The sequence below is a fragment of the Branchiostoma floridae genome, chromosome 6 (genome assembly GCF_000003815.2).
Source record: "Branchiostoma floridae strain S238N-H82 chromosome 6, Bfl_VNyyK, whole genome shotgun sequence".
Classification (NCBI taxonomy): domain Eukaryota; kingdom Metazoa; phylum Chordata; class Leptocardii; order Amphioxiformes; family Branchiostomatidae; genus Branchiostoma; species Branchiostoma floridae.
Window position 1 is genome coordinate 4,190,986 of NC_049984.1, and position 14,851 is coordinate 4,205,836.

Genomic DNA, 14,851 nt, shown 5'->3' on the forward strand with positions numbered 1-14,851 from the left:
TAAAATTCTGTATGATTTATTACATTGAAACATTCTGTACAGTATAAAAGCGGGCAACACTTACCCAAGATTGACACTGGCCCATCAAGTCACAATATTGATGTCTTTACATTGATATAAATTCTCTTCGAATAAGTAAAACCAGCTCCCTTGTAGCCACAGTGCTGTGAATATGAAACTCGTATGGCCAATGTGCACATGTAAAAATAGATACCACATATGAATCTTACCCACAGTTATACGGCTGATTGAAACATTTTCTTGTAGAACAATAAGCCATTTCACAGTACCAAGTGCGCATGAGCAGTGGTCAACAGTAGTTATGCATTGTGGGTGTCTTAAACTTTGACCTTGAACCACAATACATCACGATTGCACAAGCGCGTTTGGAACTTTGAAATAGCTTGTTTCGTGCCCTCTATCTGTTTGCAGCGCCAATAATAGTACAAGAAAAGAAAGTTACAAGGTTGGCAAGGGCAATTTTTCTCTCCGAATGTTCAAAACAAAGAATTTAGGTGGGGATTTTTAGACTACGGAATCCAGGTACAGAGTGACATCAAGACCATGCAATGAAACATACGAGTGGACAGGGAAGGGTTATATTTCCGGGTTCCACATTTTGAAGGGACATTTCCACTTCTTCAATTCTACTTGTGACTTAGAACTCTTTGGCTTCCATGAAGTATTTCGCAACGTCTGAGGGGCGGGCCGTTTCCATTTACATCTTAGAATTCACATCAACTGTTGTCACGTTAGTGTAAACATTTCCACCCATTGAATATATCTTATACAACTTTGCAAGCAGCATTTGAAGGGTGTTTTTTTTTTAAATTGTTAAAATGAAACTTTATTTGTAGGCACAACTTATTATAGCTCCAGATCTATAGCATAGACTTTCACATATATTATCAATAAAACCTATTATCACATTCTGCAGGCACGATGTTTGTTGCATACATGTTCACTCAATTTAACAAATAAAGACACAAATACCATGTGAACTGTGTACAGAAACTCTGACAAAAGGTCTCGCCTTTTGGAGATAAAAACTCTGAAAAAAACACAACTTGAAATCTTGAAAAACGGCTCAGGCCGAATGATGTATCAAGGTTAAATAAAGGTTAAAAAAACGTTATGTCAACATACTACATACTAGTATTGAACGGTTTGTAATTGAAATGGCCAATATTGAATATTCTCTAATATGTATTTGTTGGCAGAGTAGCGACTGTTGAGAGCAGATCAAATTTCAAATGCTGGACAGTAATACATCACAGCGTCGTGCATGGCTAATTTCCATAAATAAGAATCCTCAATAAAAATGGCTTTTATCCTTTCACAGAAGAAGACCTGTTTTGTGTCGTCTAAGTGGGTCTCTCGCCACGGTTCTATGGGCCTCTCATCACAGTTTCTTCAAAACTGTTGTAGACAATGCCAACAGATCGGAAACGGCGCATGGTGTTGTCCATGGTACTTGATACATGGTGATTTACATCTCTGGGAGTGTTCATGGGGCTTTCAACTGCCCAACTCCATTTCTTCCCACATGGTTTCTCCGTCTTCAAGGTCTTCCATTTCCCCCATAAGATCCGCACAATCCCTTAAAGATACATACAGTGTTAGTGTTGGGTTATGCGTGTCCCCAACATCCCGAGGAAGGCTGTAAGTTGAATATTCAGTTCTGCATATGAAATGTTTGCAGACATCCCCTCTTTTCCTTTAATCGTCTCTTAAGTTGTCTCCCTAGCTGCGTTCAATCGAAAGGTTTAGACTGTCAGAGGAAAATAACGAACTAAAGCTCCCGCTGTCTGTCAAGTGAAACACCCGCTGAAACTGACGTAAGAAAACCTCCGGTTGCGGTATATGCAGTTTTCCCAAAATCAGTAGAGGCCCCTTCTGTACAATTCATCGACTGGTATGTGAAATATATCTCAGAAAGGACATGAAACAAAGATAAATGTCATTTACGAGAATAATCAGAGCAAAATCAATGCAAATTGCTTGAATTTCTTTGATCAAGACTTACCATGCTATTGTATAGGATAATCTGTGAAATTTCTGAAATTCTGGCGATTCCCATCTAGTAATAGAAGGAAAAGAAGAAAGAGTCACAATGTTACAAAATTTCAAACAAACATGTAGCATTGATATGACGTAATAAGCAGCTCTAGATGTATCAATATGATTTTTCACGAATCACGTGAACAATAAGTGTAAACGTCTGTATAGACTTTTTGAAGAGCGTATTGTGGTATTTTACGAGATACATCCAGTTTCTTGAGTAAGGGCGCGGTCACGTAGGTCGTGCGATCGATTAAAGTCGGGCATTTTGGAGGACAAAAATGTACATCTCCTGCAAAGTTTAACTGTCTTGGTACATAAAATGCTGTTTTGTGTCCATGTCGGTGGTTGGTTCTGTCACAGCCTGCTTGAAAATCCTACGGCGTCAAAATCGCACGACCTATGTGACCGCGCCCTAATTTTTGTAAGTTGTGTATCTGTACATGTAACCAAGTCATAACCTGCATATCTATATCTGCCCGACAGGAGGCGTTATTTCACCGTTTTCATACAATCATCGTCATTTGGCCATTTACCAACATGATCATTTATTCGGTAATACTCACGACGTTTTGAATTTGGCCTTGGTAGGGCTTCCTTCGTTACTACTGGTCATTTCTTGACCGTCGATGTCTTTCAATGTTCTCGACCTCGGTTCTGTGTTTAAGAGAAGCAAAAATATAAAAGTTACCACTGCAATCTGTAACCAATATCATAAGATACAGATATATACAACTAATTATAACCGCAGTACCAAAGGCCAGGGGTGGAATTGAATAGTCACCAGAAATCTGCACACTGAATATTACAAATATCCCCAAATTGCATAGCCTCTTGACTTATATGCCACAATATGGTGCAGAAAACCTCAATGCGACAATGGAACTACTTCAGAAATGAATGCACAGCCCCCAAGACGTAAGTAAAGAGAATGCGTCTTTTCCGGATTTAAACCTGTATACTTCACAAAACTCATACCTTTGTTTTTTTTTAGACATTGTACAGTGACAGTGTACGTAGTTCAGCTTTTAGCTGCGGTGCACCATGTGTCAATAAACCAATCCTTCATTCATTCATTCATTCATCCAACCTACTCTTTGGGCTGCTGTCTGCGCTGGTACTGCAGCTGATGCCGTCGTTCTCTTTCGGCGTGCACAGACCCTGGCTTTACTCAGGTACACAATTAGCTGTATAAGTACATGTAGCTACTCTTCTTGTGGTCCTAGACGTTATATAGTAAAAGGAAGATGTGTCATATCTAGCATTGGACCTACTCTTTGGGCTGCTGTCTGCGCTGGTACTGCAGCTGATGCCTCCGTTCTCCTCCGGTGTGCCGACGCCGTTCTGCAGTTTCCGGGACATGTGCTTCCGCGCGAAGTCCTCGCTGCACTGGCACGGCGGAGGCGGGTCGCTCGGTCTTCTCTCGAAAAACGACAGCACCACGGAACTTTGTGATACCTGCAGTAGGCAAGAAGGTGTAGGAGTAGTGGTGGTATCAAGATTATGTCTTTGACCCCATAGATATCTTCATGTGTATATGTGCGTGCGCGTGTAAAAGATAGAGAGTGTGTGCGTGTGCGTAGGTGATTGCGAGCGCTCGCGCGCATACAAAGTTGAAGGGGATACCCACCTGTTTTGAGATGAATAAATAAATAAATACACACACGCGCGCGCGCTCTCCAAACAGAGGTTCGGTTTCGGCCGTTTTTGATGTGGGTTAGGCATTTCTGTGGGCCCGGAGACATAAAGAAAACGGTACAAAATAGAATGTTCGACAAAAATGTCTAAAAATACGTCAAAAACGGCCGCAGGCAACCCTCTGCTTAGAGAGTATCGCGCGCGCGTGTGCGTATGTGTTCTAAATAGTCCCGCTCCCATCTAACTTTATGATGGACGTACGTCTATTGAACTCCCGAGAATTTTCAAGACCTCCCCCCCCCCCCCAACGAGGTGATTGAAAGGCGAGGCTATGCCCAGGTTATTAGATAGAGGCAGTACATCATAAACTAGGTCAGGTGTCACAAAAAGGTCCCTACTTCCCATACATCATACGTATTTCGTGCACGATAAACTATTGCTTTGGCCACATATAGATGTTAGGTGTCGCCCTAGATATATAATGGAAAGAACATCCCACGCGCACTATGAAACTGCTATATTGGGAGTCTACGACCATATCTCAACTCATAAAGACACTATATTGCCCTGCAGCGTAGGTGTTGCTGCACAGTGCAATGAGAATCGGTCAGAATAGGGAGCGAAACTTATCTGTTGTTCAAATCGATGTGCAGTTGTGACCACATAACCTTCCAACACAGGCATGTTTATTGCTGATAAACAAAGACAAAATAGAAAGCCAGAAAAAAACGCATAAAAGGCGCCAGGAACCAACCGTGGCCTAACGTCTGCTTAGAGAGTAACGTTACGCATAACGGTCCCTTTTCCCTCTGTTCCACGCAGCGCGCATTGAATCAGCCGATGACAAACAACCCGCCCATTTGCCAGACGGATGGCGCAATTACATCCCGGGTCGGCTGATGGAGGGTGGAAGCCAAACGCCTAGCCTCGAACCCAGGCTGTTCCCAGGGCCTTCACAGGACTGTTCTTCAGCACCAAGGCCAGCACCAGTCTGTGTAAGACCAACGTCACATTTCCAAACCATGACCAGGCCAGGAAGCTTTTGGGAACGAAAAGTATGATGGCAGTCAAATGCTTAGCCTCGAACCCAGACTGTTCCCAAGGGCTTCACAGGACAGCTCTTCAGCACCAAGGCCAACACACCGAGAGGAAAGTTTTGCCTTAATCCCTCGGGTAAAACTTTTTAAGAGCACAGTTGCTGCTTGAAACCGCTGACCATTCACAAAACGTACCCAGTTCCTTGAGTACATTTTGCATTGTTTGACCACGCCTATAGCTGAAAAAAAATATCAGCGGGATTGGCTAAGTCATGCTACGGTCCAATTTTTACCGGTGCCCGTAGGGAATGCAGCCCCAGTCGGGCTCCGAAACCACGATTTGTCCCGGGGGTATACCTTCACGATGAGGTCACAGCGTCTATTTTCCGCCGGGATCCGGTTTGATTTTAACTGCGAGTTTGAAAAATCAGGAGCCCGGCTGTGTTTCAAAATAGCCCGGTAGCCGCAGGTTGTCCCACGGAGCCACGTAGGGGTCACGCCCTATAGTACGAATAAACATCCCGTAAACTATCCGGCCGGGCCCCTTTTTTTCAAATGGTACCTTAGCATTAGCCAGGCTGGGGATGGGGAATAACAGTAGCCTCTACCAGGCTCCACAGGTCGCTAGAAAAATAGTAGAAATCGGCCAAATAAGACAGAAAACACGCCAGAGGCCGAGGAGTACAGTTTGCGATCTAAAGAGCCTGTCGAGCGTCGCCTACTTTTATACCCTTTGAAGATGGCGACTCCTGACAGGCTCCTTAAGTCGCAAGCTGTACTCCTCGGCCATCTAAATCCTATGGCCTGTTTTCTGCCTTATTTGGCTAATTTCTACTATTTTTCAGCGATCTGTGGAGCCTGATAGAGGCTAGAATAACAGTTTCGAGAAAACCCCAGCTTGCAACCTTGTGAGAGGCTGGTAACCAGGCTAGCCTGCCTGCTTCCGTGCGGTATAGATTTTTCATTAGCCGCCGCATTATTGCCGGAGGCGCCTGTTGAATACCGCCATTTGTAACGCTGTTTTACGGACCTGTTGGCAGGGATAAAACATGGGCTGTTCAGCTGACTGATCGTGTACATGTGAGAGAGAGCGATGGGCACTGGACCAGCAACTTTCAATCTTAAGGTGCGCTCCCATCGGGCTTTTGTCAAGCTTGCGTCACTACGGGGTTCGTTCACTGCGTCACTGTTTTGTTATTTTCTTCGATTTTTTTATAATTTAGATACACTGTATTGCGTAATACGTAAAAGTATGACTAAGAAAACGACAAAATACACAAAAGGAAAGAAAATTCGTTCTTTATCTGTGAACATCGTTGAGTACCTTTCGAACCCCGCAGTGACGCGAGCTTGACACAAGTGCGGTGGGAGCGCACCATTATCGAATAGATGGTGTGAAACTATAGATTCTTCCATTTTGTTACGTGGTATATTGCACAGATTGCGCACAGCCCTAATCGTGTTGTAGAGGCTTTGATTTCATTGCACCTCGTAATCGAATATTGACCAAAGTTCTGTGTCCGGGATTTCAAGAGGCGGTAGTCTTGTAAAGATGTGCAAGTTTTAAGAGGAGATGTCCACAGATAATGCTACGTTTGACGATACAAAGAAACATTGCGTACTGACTATGTACAATATTCTTTCAGAGCTGATAAAATGCCAAACCTTAAATGTTCACCCTGCAAAATTACAATCTGGTAATATTAAAGAATAAAAAAATTATTAGACATTGGCCAAATTGACCATGAACTAACCATAGGGGTGCACAGTGCCCCGTATTCTAGTGCAATCAACTTGACTCCGGCATTGTGGCGATATCTTACTTCAAAGCATAAGGAATGAAAATTACAATGATGGCACAAATCATCAATACATATAGCATTGAATGACCCTTAATGATGAAGTAATGTCACCAGCAGGGAACCTTAACTCGCCCCGATAGGGACATTACATGTATATCTGTCCGCGTCGGAACATTAGGTTTCTATTATTAGCCGCCTTTTGTAAAGATGGCACATGGTGCAATTATAGCAAATCTATAACTGTCGTTAAAAGGAGACGATTAAAGGAAACCATCGCCACGTTATGTCTGTCGATCTACACGTTCGTGACGAGTTATAATGATAATGAGACCAGTTTAGTTCAGGCCATCGTGTATAATGATATCTGAATGAAGACCTTGTTGTACACATTTGCTAGGCACAGCACAGGTCGCAGCAAAAACACGTTTAAACTCGGGATCATTGAGCTGTGGAAGTCGAAATGTCTTTTACGAAAGTATGTACATTTTATTTATACAGTATTGCAAATGCTTTCATGCACAGAAACTGCGACATTTCACATCAAATTTTGACTACACGGAAAGCACATATTCACGCTAAGTTGCTTCTTGTACATCCTAAGAAGCCTTCGGTGCCAGGCTAACCCACTCCGTATGGCAGTCAGGGCGAAATTGGACCTGAAGCGATTACAGACGATTTTTGACAAGCAGAGATCGACCGGGGTGAGAAAGGCCAGAGTCAATTGCGCTAACCACAGAGGACCATTGCTTCCCTCGCGTGCATATTTCTCACCACGAATGCCAATACTGGCGATTAATAATCTCTTCCACACAGTCAAGTTTAGAAGTCTTAATCTTAAACTTGCGGTGCGTGGCGTTTTTCGACAAACGACAGATGAAGAAGACCTTGTATGTTTTTCGAGGCAGTTAAGATCGGGGCGGTCGTATTTTTAGATCTTAAGTGGTTTATCCTTGCCATTACGCAATATGTCATCGAAATAGCCGCATAAAGTATGGAATTGGAAGCAGTCCAGAGCTACGTGCTTGACGTATGTAACAGATTGGAGTGAAAGCCGTGGAAAACTTTGAATGGAATGTGAAGAGACATCGGCATTCTTTCCCACCACGGCAGAGCGGCTGTGCAGTGGTCGATCGTATCTAAAGCTTGATTCGATTAGACGACAATGTACAAGATGTACATATATTCATGTCAGGTATTCAGATACAGACGCTTGCAGATAGATGTGCAGCAAAAGTTAGGTGTGACGGATCGTTCAGTGTAATATAACCAGCTGCTGCCGCACCGTGTGCCTGCGTGGCTGTTGTGTTACGCCGAAGGACGGTTATACCGGTGTGACAGCGATCTCGCCCCCCCTGTGATCACTAGCGTTTTCGCCCCCCTTTAGCGTTTTCGCCCCCCCCCCCCCAAAAGCAGCTGGTTACTACATATTACAGGTGCGCTACCTGGCACTATACTGCACCTGGGGAGTAATGTATATGGTGTGTTACCTGGTACCTATATGGCACCTTATTACCGTACCGTAAGATGTCATACCTCGAAAGTCGATACTATATTGTTCGGTGCAAATATAACATTGAAATGAAAAAGACAATTTTTGCAGCTGAGGTGGCATAAAAACAGTGCTACTGCGAACGTATAAATCAACACCGTCTATGGTACGGAATACGTCAGCTATATGTTTTCAATTTGTCACAGTGTTTTCTTTCTTGTGCTGGAAACATTTCCAAAGCACTAACAAAAACACACGTGAATAATAGTTTCTCATTATAAACAGTATCTACGCGCAACTTGATATAGCTGTTGCTAAATGCTACACAAACACTGGTAAAGTACCAGTCTTAAGAAACACGGGTAAATGCATCAGTTCCTAAATACTAGAAAAACAGTCATGTTGGAGGTGAAGATATCCCTTGGCCAGGTGCATATACCAAAATGTGCGTTATTCTAATTAATACCTAATATTTGCATAATTAATAAAGACATTACATAGTTATTTTGTGGTCACTTCATGGTAGAGTCTTCATATTGGAGATATATAGGTGAATACAATGAAATATATCTTATGTCAAGACTCAGGTATATGCAATAATGGGAATACAAGGGACCCAACCCTCCTTGTCTGAAACAAGTTCAACACTCTTATTACCACATAATTACGTTAATATTGATACTATAAATGGAGTTATGTATCAAACTCGTGTACTTATATCATTCTGAAACTGCATTTTGTGATTTATACCAATCAACTTCTAAAATGTCATGTAACCCCGTTTTTTTTTTGGGGGGGGCGAAATCGCTAAAGGGGGGCGAGGTAGGGGGCGAGATCACTAGCCGGGGAGGGCGAGATCGCTAGTGATTTCGCCCCGGGGGGGGCGAGATCGCTAGTGATTTCGCCCCCGGGGGGGCGAGATCACGGGGGGGCGAGATCGCTGTCACACCGGCTATATAGATACAGATACAGATACAGATTCACAGAGCAGATTTCGGCTGTGGAATGTAGTGGGCTTTTTACGTCACATAGCATCCATCGTAGGTTAGCGACACGTTAGTGATCGTTGGGTTAGTTTGTCAGATTCATTAGCTCTATGCACTAACTCAGCAACGTATGTACATGCCAGCTTCCAACATGAACTATCTATTTCACTTGGTGAATTGTCTCTAAGGCTATAACTTCAGTCGACGGGAAAATCATTCGAGTACATTTACCCGATTGGGTCATTAGCAAATATTGTTCCGGTCATTATTTGACTATTGACCTGGTCAATATTTAGCTGCTACTGGCATACATCTGTTCGCATGTCCTCCTTTTCAAACACTCCTGGTTCAGAACGTAAACACCTCTCAACTTCAGTCGACAATGACTTCAAATCACCTCGTATTTCTGCTGTTACGTTTTGCTTTGGCAGCGACAAGGAGCAGCACGTCTATACACAAACACCCAGTTAGGTCGTGAAGCTGCTTGACCTGTAGCTTAGGCCATGTTGATTTGATAATGCGGATGACATCCTCCGGGAGCCCCAAAACTGATGCGGGAGGGGAAAAAAGAGAAAAATCTAGAAGAATATTATGGTTAACGACAGGACTAAACGTCCAATCCAGTCTTTCCAAAGCTCGGTTTGTCTTATAGATGTTGACCTCCAGTAAGACTGTAAGAGACAATTGTCGCCATTTCAATCATGTTTATATTGTCATTTTTGTTAAAGAGAGATCAGGGGCACTGACCATATGCGCCCTTACCATGTAGAGCAGATCCTCTGGCAAGCATACATTCATCATTGACCAGGGAAGCTATTGGGTAGCATGTGGCCACAGTTTTTTTTTTTTTTTTTTTTGAGAACAGGCTAAAATCAATGCGCGCGATGATGTCATCCAATAAATCAAGTCAGTACGGCCTTATCTATGCTAAAGCCCTCTCCACTACTCTACACGTCACGACAGCGTGTTTACCACGACGTGTCTGTGCTAACGTGACAGGTCTGGAGTCGGCAGTCTCCCGCGACATTCCACTCCCACGTGCGGCTAGCCAACCCCTGACCCACACCCGACCCACGCGGACCCGGGGACGTGACCCAGGGGTCTCCTATGGGACAAACGTGACCCATGGGTGTCCTCTGGGACAGCCTGGGTGACTGACGAAGATAACAAGCCCAAACATTGTGATAGTTCTAATGACAGGTGTGTTCATCCTAGGATTTAATAGGACGATTCATCACTTAACAAACTTTCTTACAAACAGGCTTAACAAATGATCACAAATCCCAACACCTTGGTCAACTGGTCTCTACCACATGACTATGCCAGCGGAGTTTTGCTATTAGAGGGTTTAGACGACTGCGCAGGAGGCGGGGGGAACATAACCTAAGCGTGGACTGACTGACTCCCCTAGAATCTGGACAATTTCCTATTTTTGCCGAATTCTACGATCCCCGTACCCCCATAGGATGGCCTGGTGGAGGCTACTGGTCAACTGAGCTAGGGTTTTACCATTAATAATGATCCGTCGGTGCTAGACTATCCCTCCATGTATGATGAGATGTCGCTATCCTTTTTTACAAATGGCCAAATATGGATATGGAAGATAAATTACTAGTACATTCGACTTCGCCGTTTATGTGTGTGACTGTTTGTCTCTCGACAGCATAGCTTGGATTTACCCTTATGATACTTGTTACATGTCGGTGGGTAGGGGTCGGGTAAAAAAACGGCCACGTGCACTTATGGCCCCCCTAGCGACTTTCTATGGTAATGCAGCGGAACGCCCGGTTTTGATTTTTTTGGTCTACTTTTGGCTGCATTTGCAATACTTTATACTCCTAATTCCATGAATTTCCCAGTGCGTCAGAACGGGATGTGCGCAGCTACCCGTGGGCGGTTTGACGGATGGATAGGCACCAAGTCGTCTGTAACGTTCACCACAGCACGGGTTATTAACGGTAATAATCTCCTGCAGCAGCGGAGTGCGACTGACAGATGAAGGAATGGTGTTGTCAATATACAGATTCAACTCTGACGTAAATTGCTCTCTCCCTATATATATATATATATATATATATATATATATATATATATATATATATATATACTCATAAATTGCTAAATATAAAATTGATAGGTCTTCGAACATATAGCAATTCAATTCGTAATTCGTAAACGTAGTGACTTTTATAGGAAAAATACTTATCAGTTAATGAGTATATATATATATAGCAATTTACCGATATACATGTATAAAAGTGCTGAGTATCAAATTAATCATCTTTCTATATTCCGTAAATGCAGATACCCCTGTTCCAAAGCATCAACTGACAAGTGCATGTTGAGCATGAAAAAGCCATGCTGTGGTGTGTTGTTACATAGTCTTCCTCACAGACTTACTAAAACACTTTGACATATCTTTTCCATACCGTTACGTTCAGTGAGGATGAAGTCCATTTATCAAATTTGAGTTGTATGTATATTTCGGATATTGTGTCAAATGAACAGTGAATCGTTATCACAATTATAGAGGAATTTACTAATGGAGTTTCCTTATAAAGAAACAAACTAACTCACCTTCTGCGGTAACCTAATTAATTGCTGTACATATTGTTGAATCTGCGGTCTCCTACTCTCTGCTAGCTTTCTGTCGTTTCTTCTAAAGAACTGCCGAGCTGCACAGAGAACAAAAATAAAACAATAGCTCAGATTAATTTCAAATCCTACGGGGAACGTAAGATATCATTTCATCATAATATAAACAATATTCCAAGGTTCAAGTGTTGTTGTAGACTAAACAAAGCCCGCTGGTGACTGTGGAACAGTGGGCAGACTAGGCCACTTGGCGCGGGGATCTGGGCTGTATTTATCTTATGATTAAAGGATTTTGAGGAGGAGGATCATGGGATCAGGCTCTAAGCGGCATCTGGTCATGTAGCCATTCCTCAAGTCTTCGTAATACCCCTGTCACATTTGGCGAAAATCGATCGTACGACGATTCTGCGGTAATCGCCCGAGCCTTGCTTATAATGATAACTTTATTGCACAACAATTGTACAATTTACAAAGTATGGCTTATATGTGACGGGACGGTTTTCAGGTGAAAGATACGCGCAACCCTCTGTCGATCTTAAATATGACCGATCTTCCATCGATACGCCCAGAGATCGTGGTTAATGTTACAGGGGTATTACGGGTTTGACAGCGATGCGTTTCATATATCAATACAGCCACTGCCATTTTGGGGCTGGCTAAATTGGCTTTCGTTCAAATCTTGGTGCGTGTATTACTTGTTTTGATGATTGGTTGTAGAGAGCTGAAAAAATAGGTCTGAATAATAATGATTTTAATTATGCTGATTGAGTATACAAACAAGCAGTATTTGTTTTGGCATAAAAGTGCGTGTATCGTGTAAGAGTTTAAGATGCATTAAGCACATTAAATTGATATTGCCTAGGTAGTCCTTCCAAAATATGTTTCAAACCGCACTAATGTGTATTTTGACACATAAGTACATTTAAAAACCTTTTTTAACCCTTGACTAAAAGAGACATCGAGGAACCTTGAAAATGTGCACGACAAACGCATTACGTTAGGACCTCCAGATATCCCGTCGTTCCCTAACAGATTGACCGATGCTCCCGACGTGACGTCCAATTTTTACAGAAATTGACAACTGAAGAGGTTGCAATCATGTGGTTTTACAGCCGGACATCCAGATTCATTGTTATAAGATTGGAGACATTTGATTGGAACACGATCGTGGTACCTGGATATGCCACACTTAATCACACCTCCCCTTTTTTGAGTTGAATTCTATGGAGCACGTCACCGGAACGTACTGCGCCTGCGCGAACCCTGGTGTTTTGGGGCTTGGTTTGGTCAACGTTGCATTGAAATCCCGCTTGTTGCACAGTCTATGTTAGAGACATGCATGGTTTCATGCAAAACGTACACGGGATTTTACCCTTATATACGCACGTACTTTCTTAAATGCGGCCCTTTAGTAAACCGGGGGTTTAGCAAGGTTTAGCATGTCTATACTTTTCGCGCAGGCGCAGTACGTTCCGGTGATGTGCTATTCTATGGACGCACACCAAAAATAAAGTCATGTGATTTACCCTGTAATCTTCCAACCTCAGCAGAAATCCCATGACACCGCTGTCTTCCTGACTCCAATCTAATCTTTACTCAAGGCTCAGGTATATCTCAGAGCGTTATCAGGACATCCCATCACCATTTACACTTCCGACATTGATTTTTGATTATTTCTGCTGTATAATCTAAATATCTCCCCCGTCTCATATTCTAAGCGGTGCCATTTCTATTCTGTCAACTCTACTAAAAGTCCAATTTGTCTTGTGTCAAGAATTGCAGTTAAGATCCTGCTTCATCAAGAATTCTGCCAACACTGATGAACTTTCAAGCTGTCATTTGTTCACATTATTGACATCATGTATGAATAAAAAGACCTTTTATTGTACATTTATGCTTTTGCAAGCGAAATACAGGTCGTGCTGACATTACAGAGGTACAGTTATGATAATAAAGAATGTGGTATCTTACTACATCTACAATGACTAATAGATACTCGTGTGTACAGGTTCAACTTCTTCTCGCATCTGTAAATATACGTACTAAGGACAGCATACCATACGTGCTTTATCTAATTTCATAAGGAATGTGAATTTATCTTTGCTATTTATGTTGGATTACAGCATTTAGGAATGGAGAATAGAACAATATCGAAGGGGTTTAAACACAACGGGCTGTTTTCTGACTGAATTGTAAGAATTCCAAAGTCCAAAGTTAACATCTTAAGACGTAATATTGAGGTTATCACATCATGATAAGTCACCAAACAGAGCAGTCTGGGTGACAAATAAGGTGTTTGCTACACTGACGGGCTGTCTAGTGTAACAAGCCCTGTAGGCACATGTTGGAGCAGTGCCAGCTGTGCCAGGTAAAGACAGGGACCTGCCCTGTGTAATCATGCATGTTTAAGCAGGGAGGCACACCTGGCATTCATAGGACATGAAGCGGAAACGTGGAGTTACAGGGCTGACGTCAGAGGCTTGGAAAGTAGGAGAACATGGCGGATCTAGCGTCAAGTTTGGGGGAACAAATCCGTGAAGAGCTGACCTGCAGCATCTGCATGGAGCTATTCACCAGGCCCAAGGTGCTGCCCTGTCAGCACACCTTCTGCCAGGACTGTCTACGGGACCATGCAGAGGTTCGAGCACCCTTCCAGTGCCCAAACTGTCGTCAGGAAGTCAAGCTGCCACCCCAGGGGGTCGCAGGTTTGCCAGATAATAAAATGGCAGCAAATATGTGCGAGCTCAGGCTGCAAAACCAGGCTATACTGTCAAGGGAAACACGAGAACAATCCCAGTTTGGAAACAGGTGCGGCTTTCACCCCTCCGAAGAAGTTAGACTCTACTGTAAACAGTGCAACATACCAGTTTGTAATGAATGTTTGGATGAAGTGCACAGTGACCATAGAACAATAAGTCTGAAAAAGGCCTCACAGGAAAGGAAGGCCCCAGTTCAGGCACTTATTGCTGAGGGGAGGAACATCTTAGAAGTCTACAGTGGTTTTCTCAAATGTCTGAGGGAGAAGGAAACATCACTGGATGAACAGAAGCAAGAGACAGACAACAGCATCATTCAGGCTTATGACCAAGAAGTGCAGAAAGTTACTGAGAATAAAGACCATCTTTTGTTTCAAGTAGAAGAAACATACAAGGAAAACAAAGAAGCAGTGCAAGAAGAAAGGGACAGAGTGTTGGCGGATGTAAGTGAACTGTCTGCTGCCTGTGATCGAGCAGAACAAGAAAT

General features: G+C 42.9%; 1 protein-coding gene across 1 annotated transcript in view; it reads right to left on the reverse strand.

Moving 5' to 3' along the window:
• The window catches only part of LOC118418387 (SH3 and PX domain-containing protein 2A-like), a 39,948-nt gene continuing 25,097 nt past the window's right edge, over nucleotides 1-14,851 (reverse strand). Inside the window, exons 2-6 of the mRNA XM_035824266.1 lie at nucleotides 11,591-11,688; nucleotides 3,336-3,519; nucleotides 2,628-2,718; nucleotides 2,027-2,080; nucleotides 1-1,600 (exon numbers count right to left, since the gene is read on the reverse strand). Coding sequence (XP_035680159.1) covers nucleotides 1,519-1,600; nucleotides 2,027-2,080; nucleotides 2,628-2,718; nucleotides 3,336-3,519; nucleotides 11,591-11,688 — 509 coding nt within the window. The 3' untranslated portion in view covers nucleotides 1-1,518. The remainder of the gene's footprint in view (nucleotides 1,601-2,026; nucleotides 2,081-2,627; nucleotides 2,719-3,335; nucleotides 3,520-11,590; nucleotides 11,689-14,851) is intronic.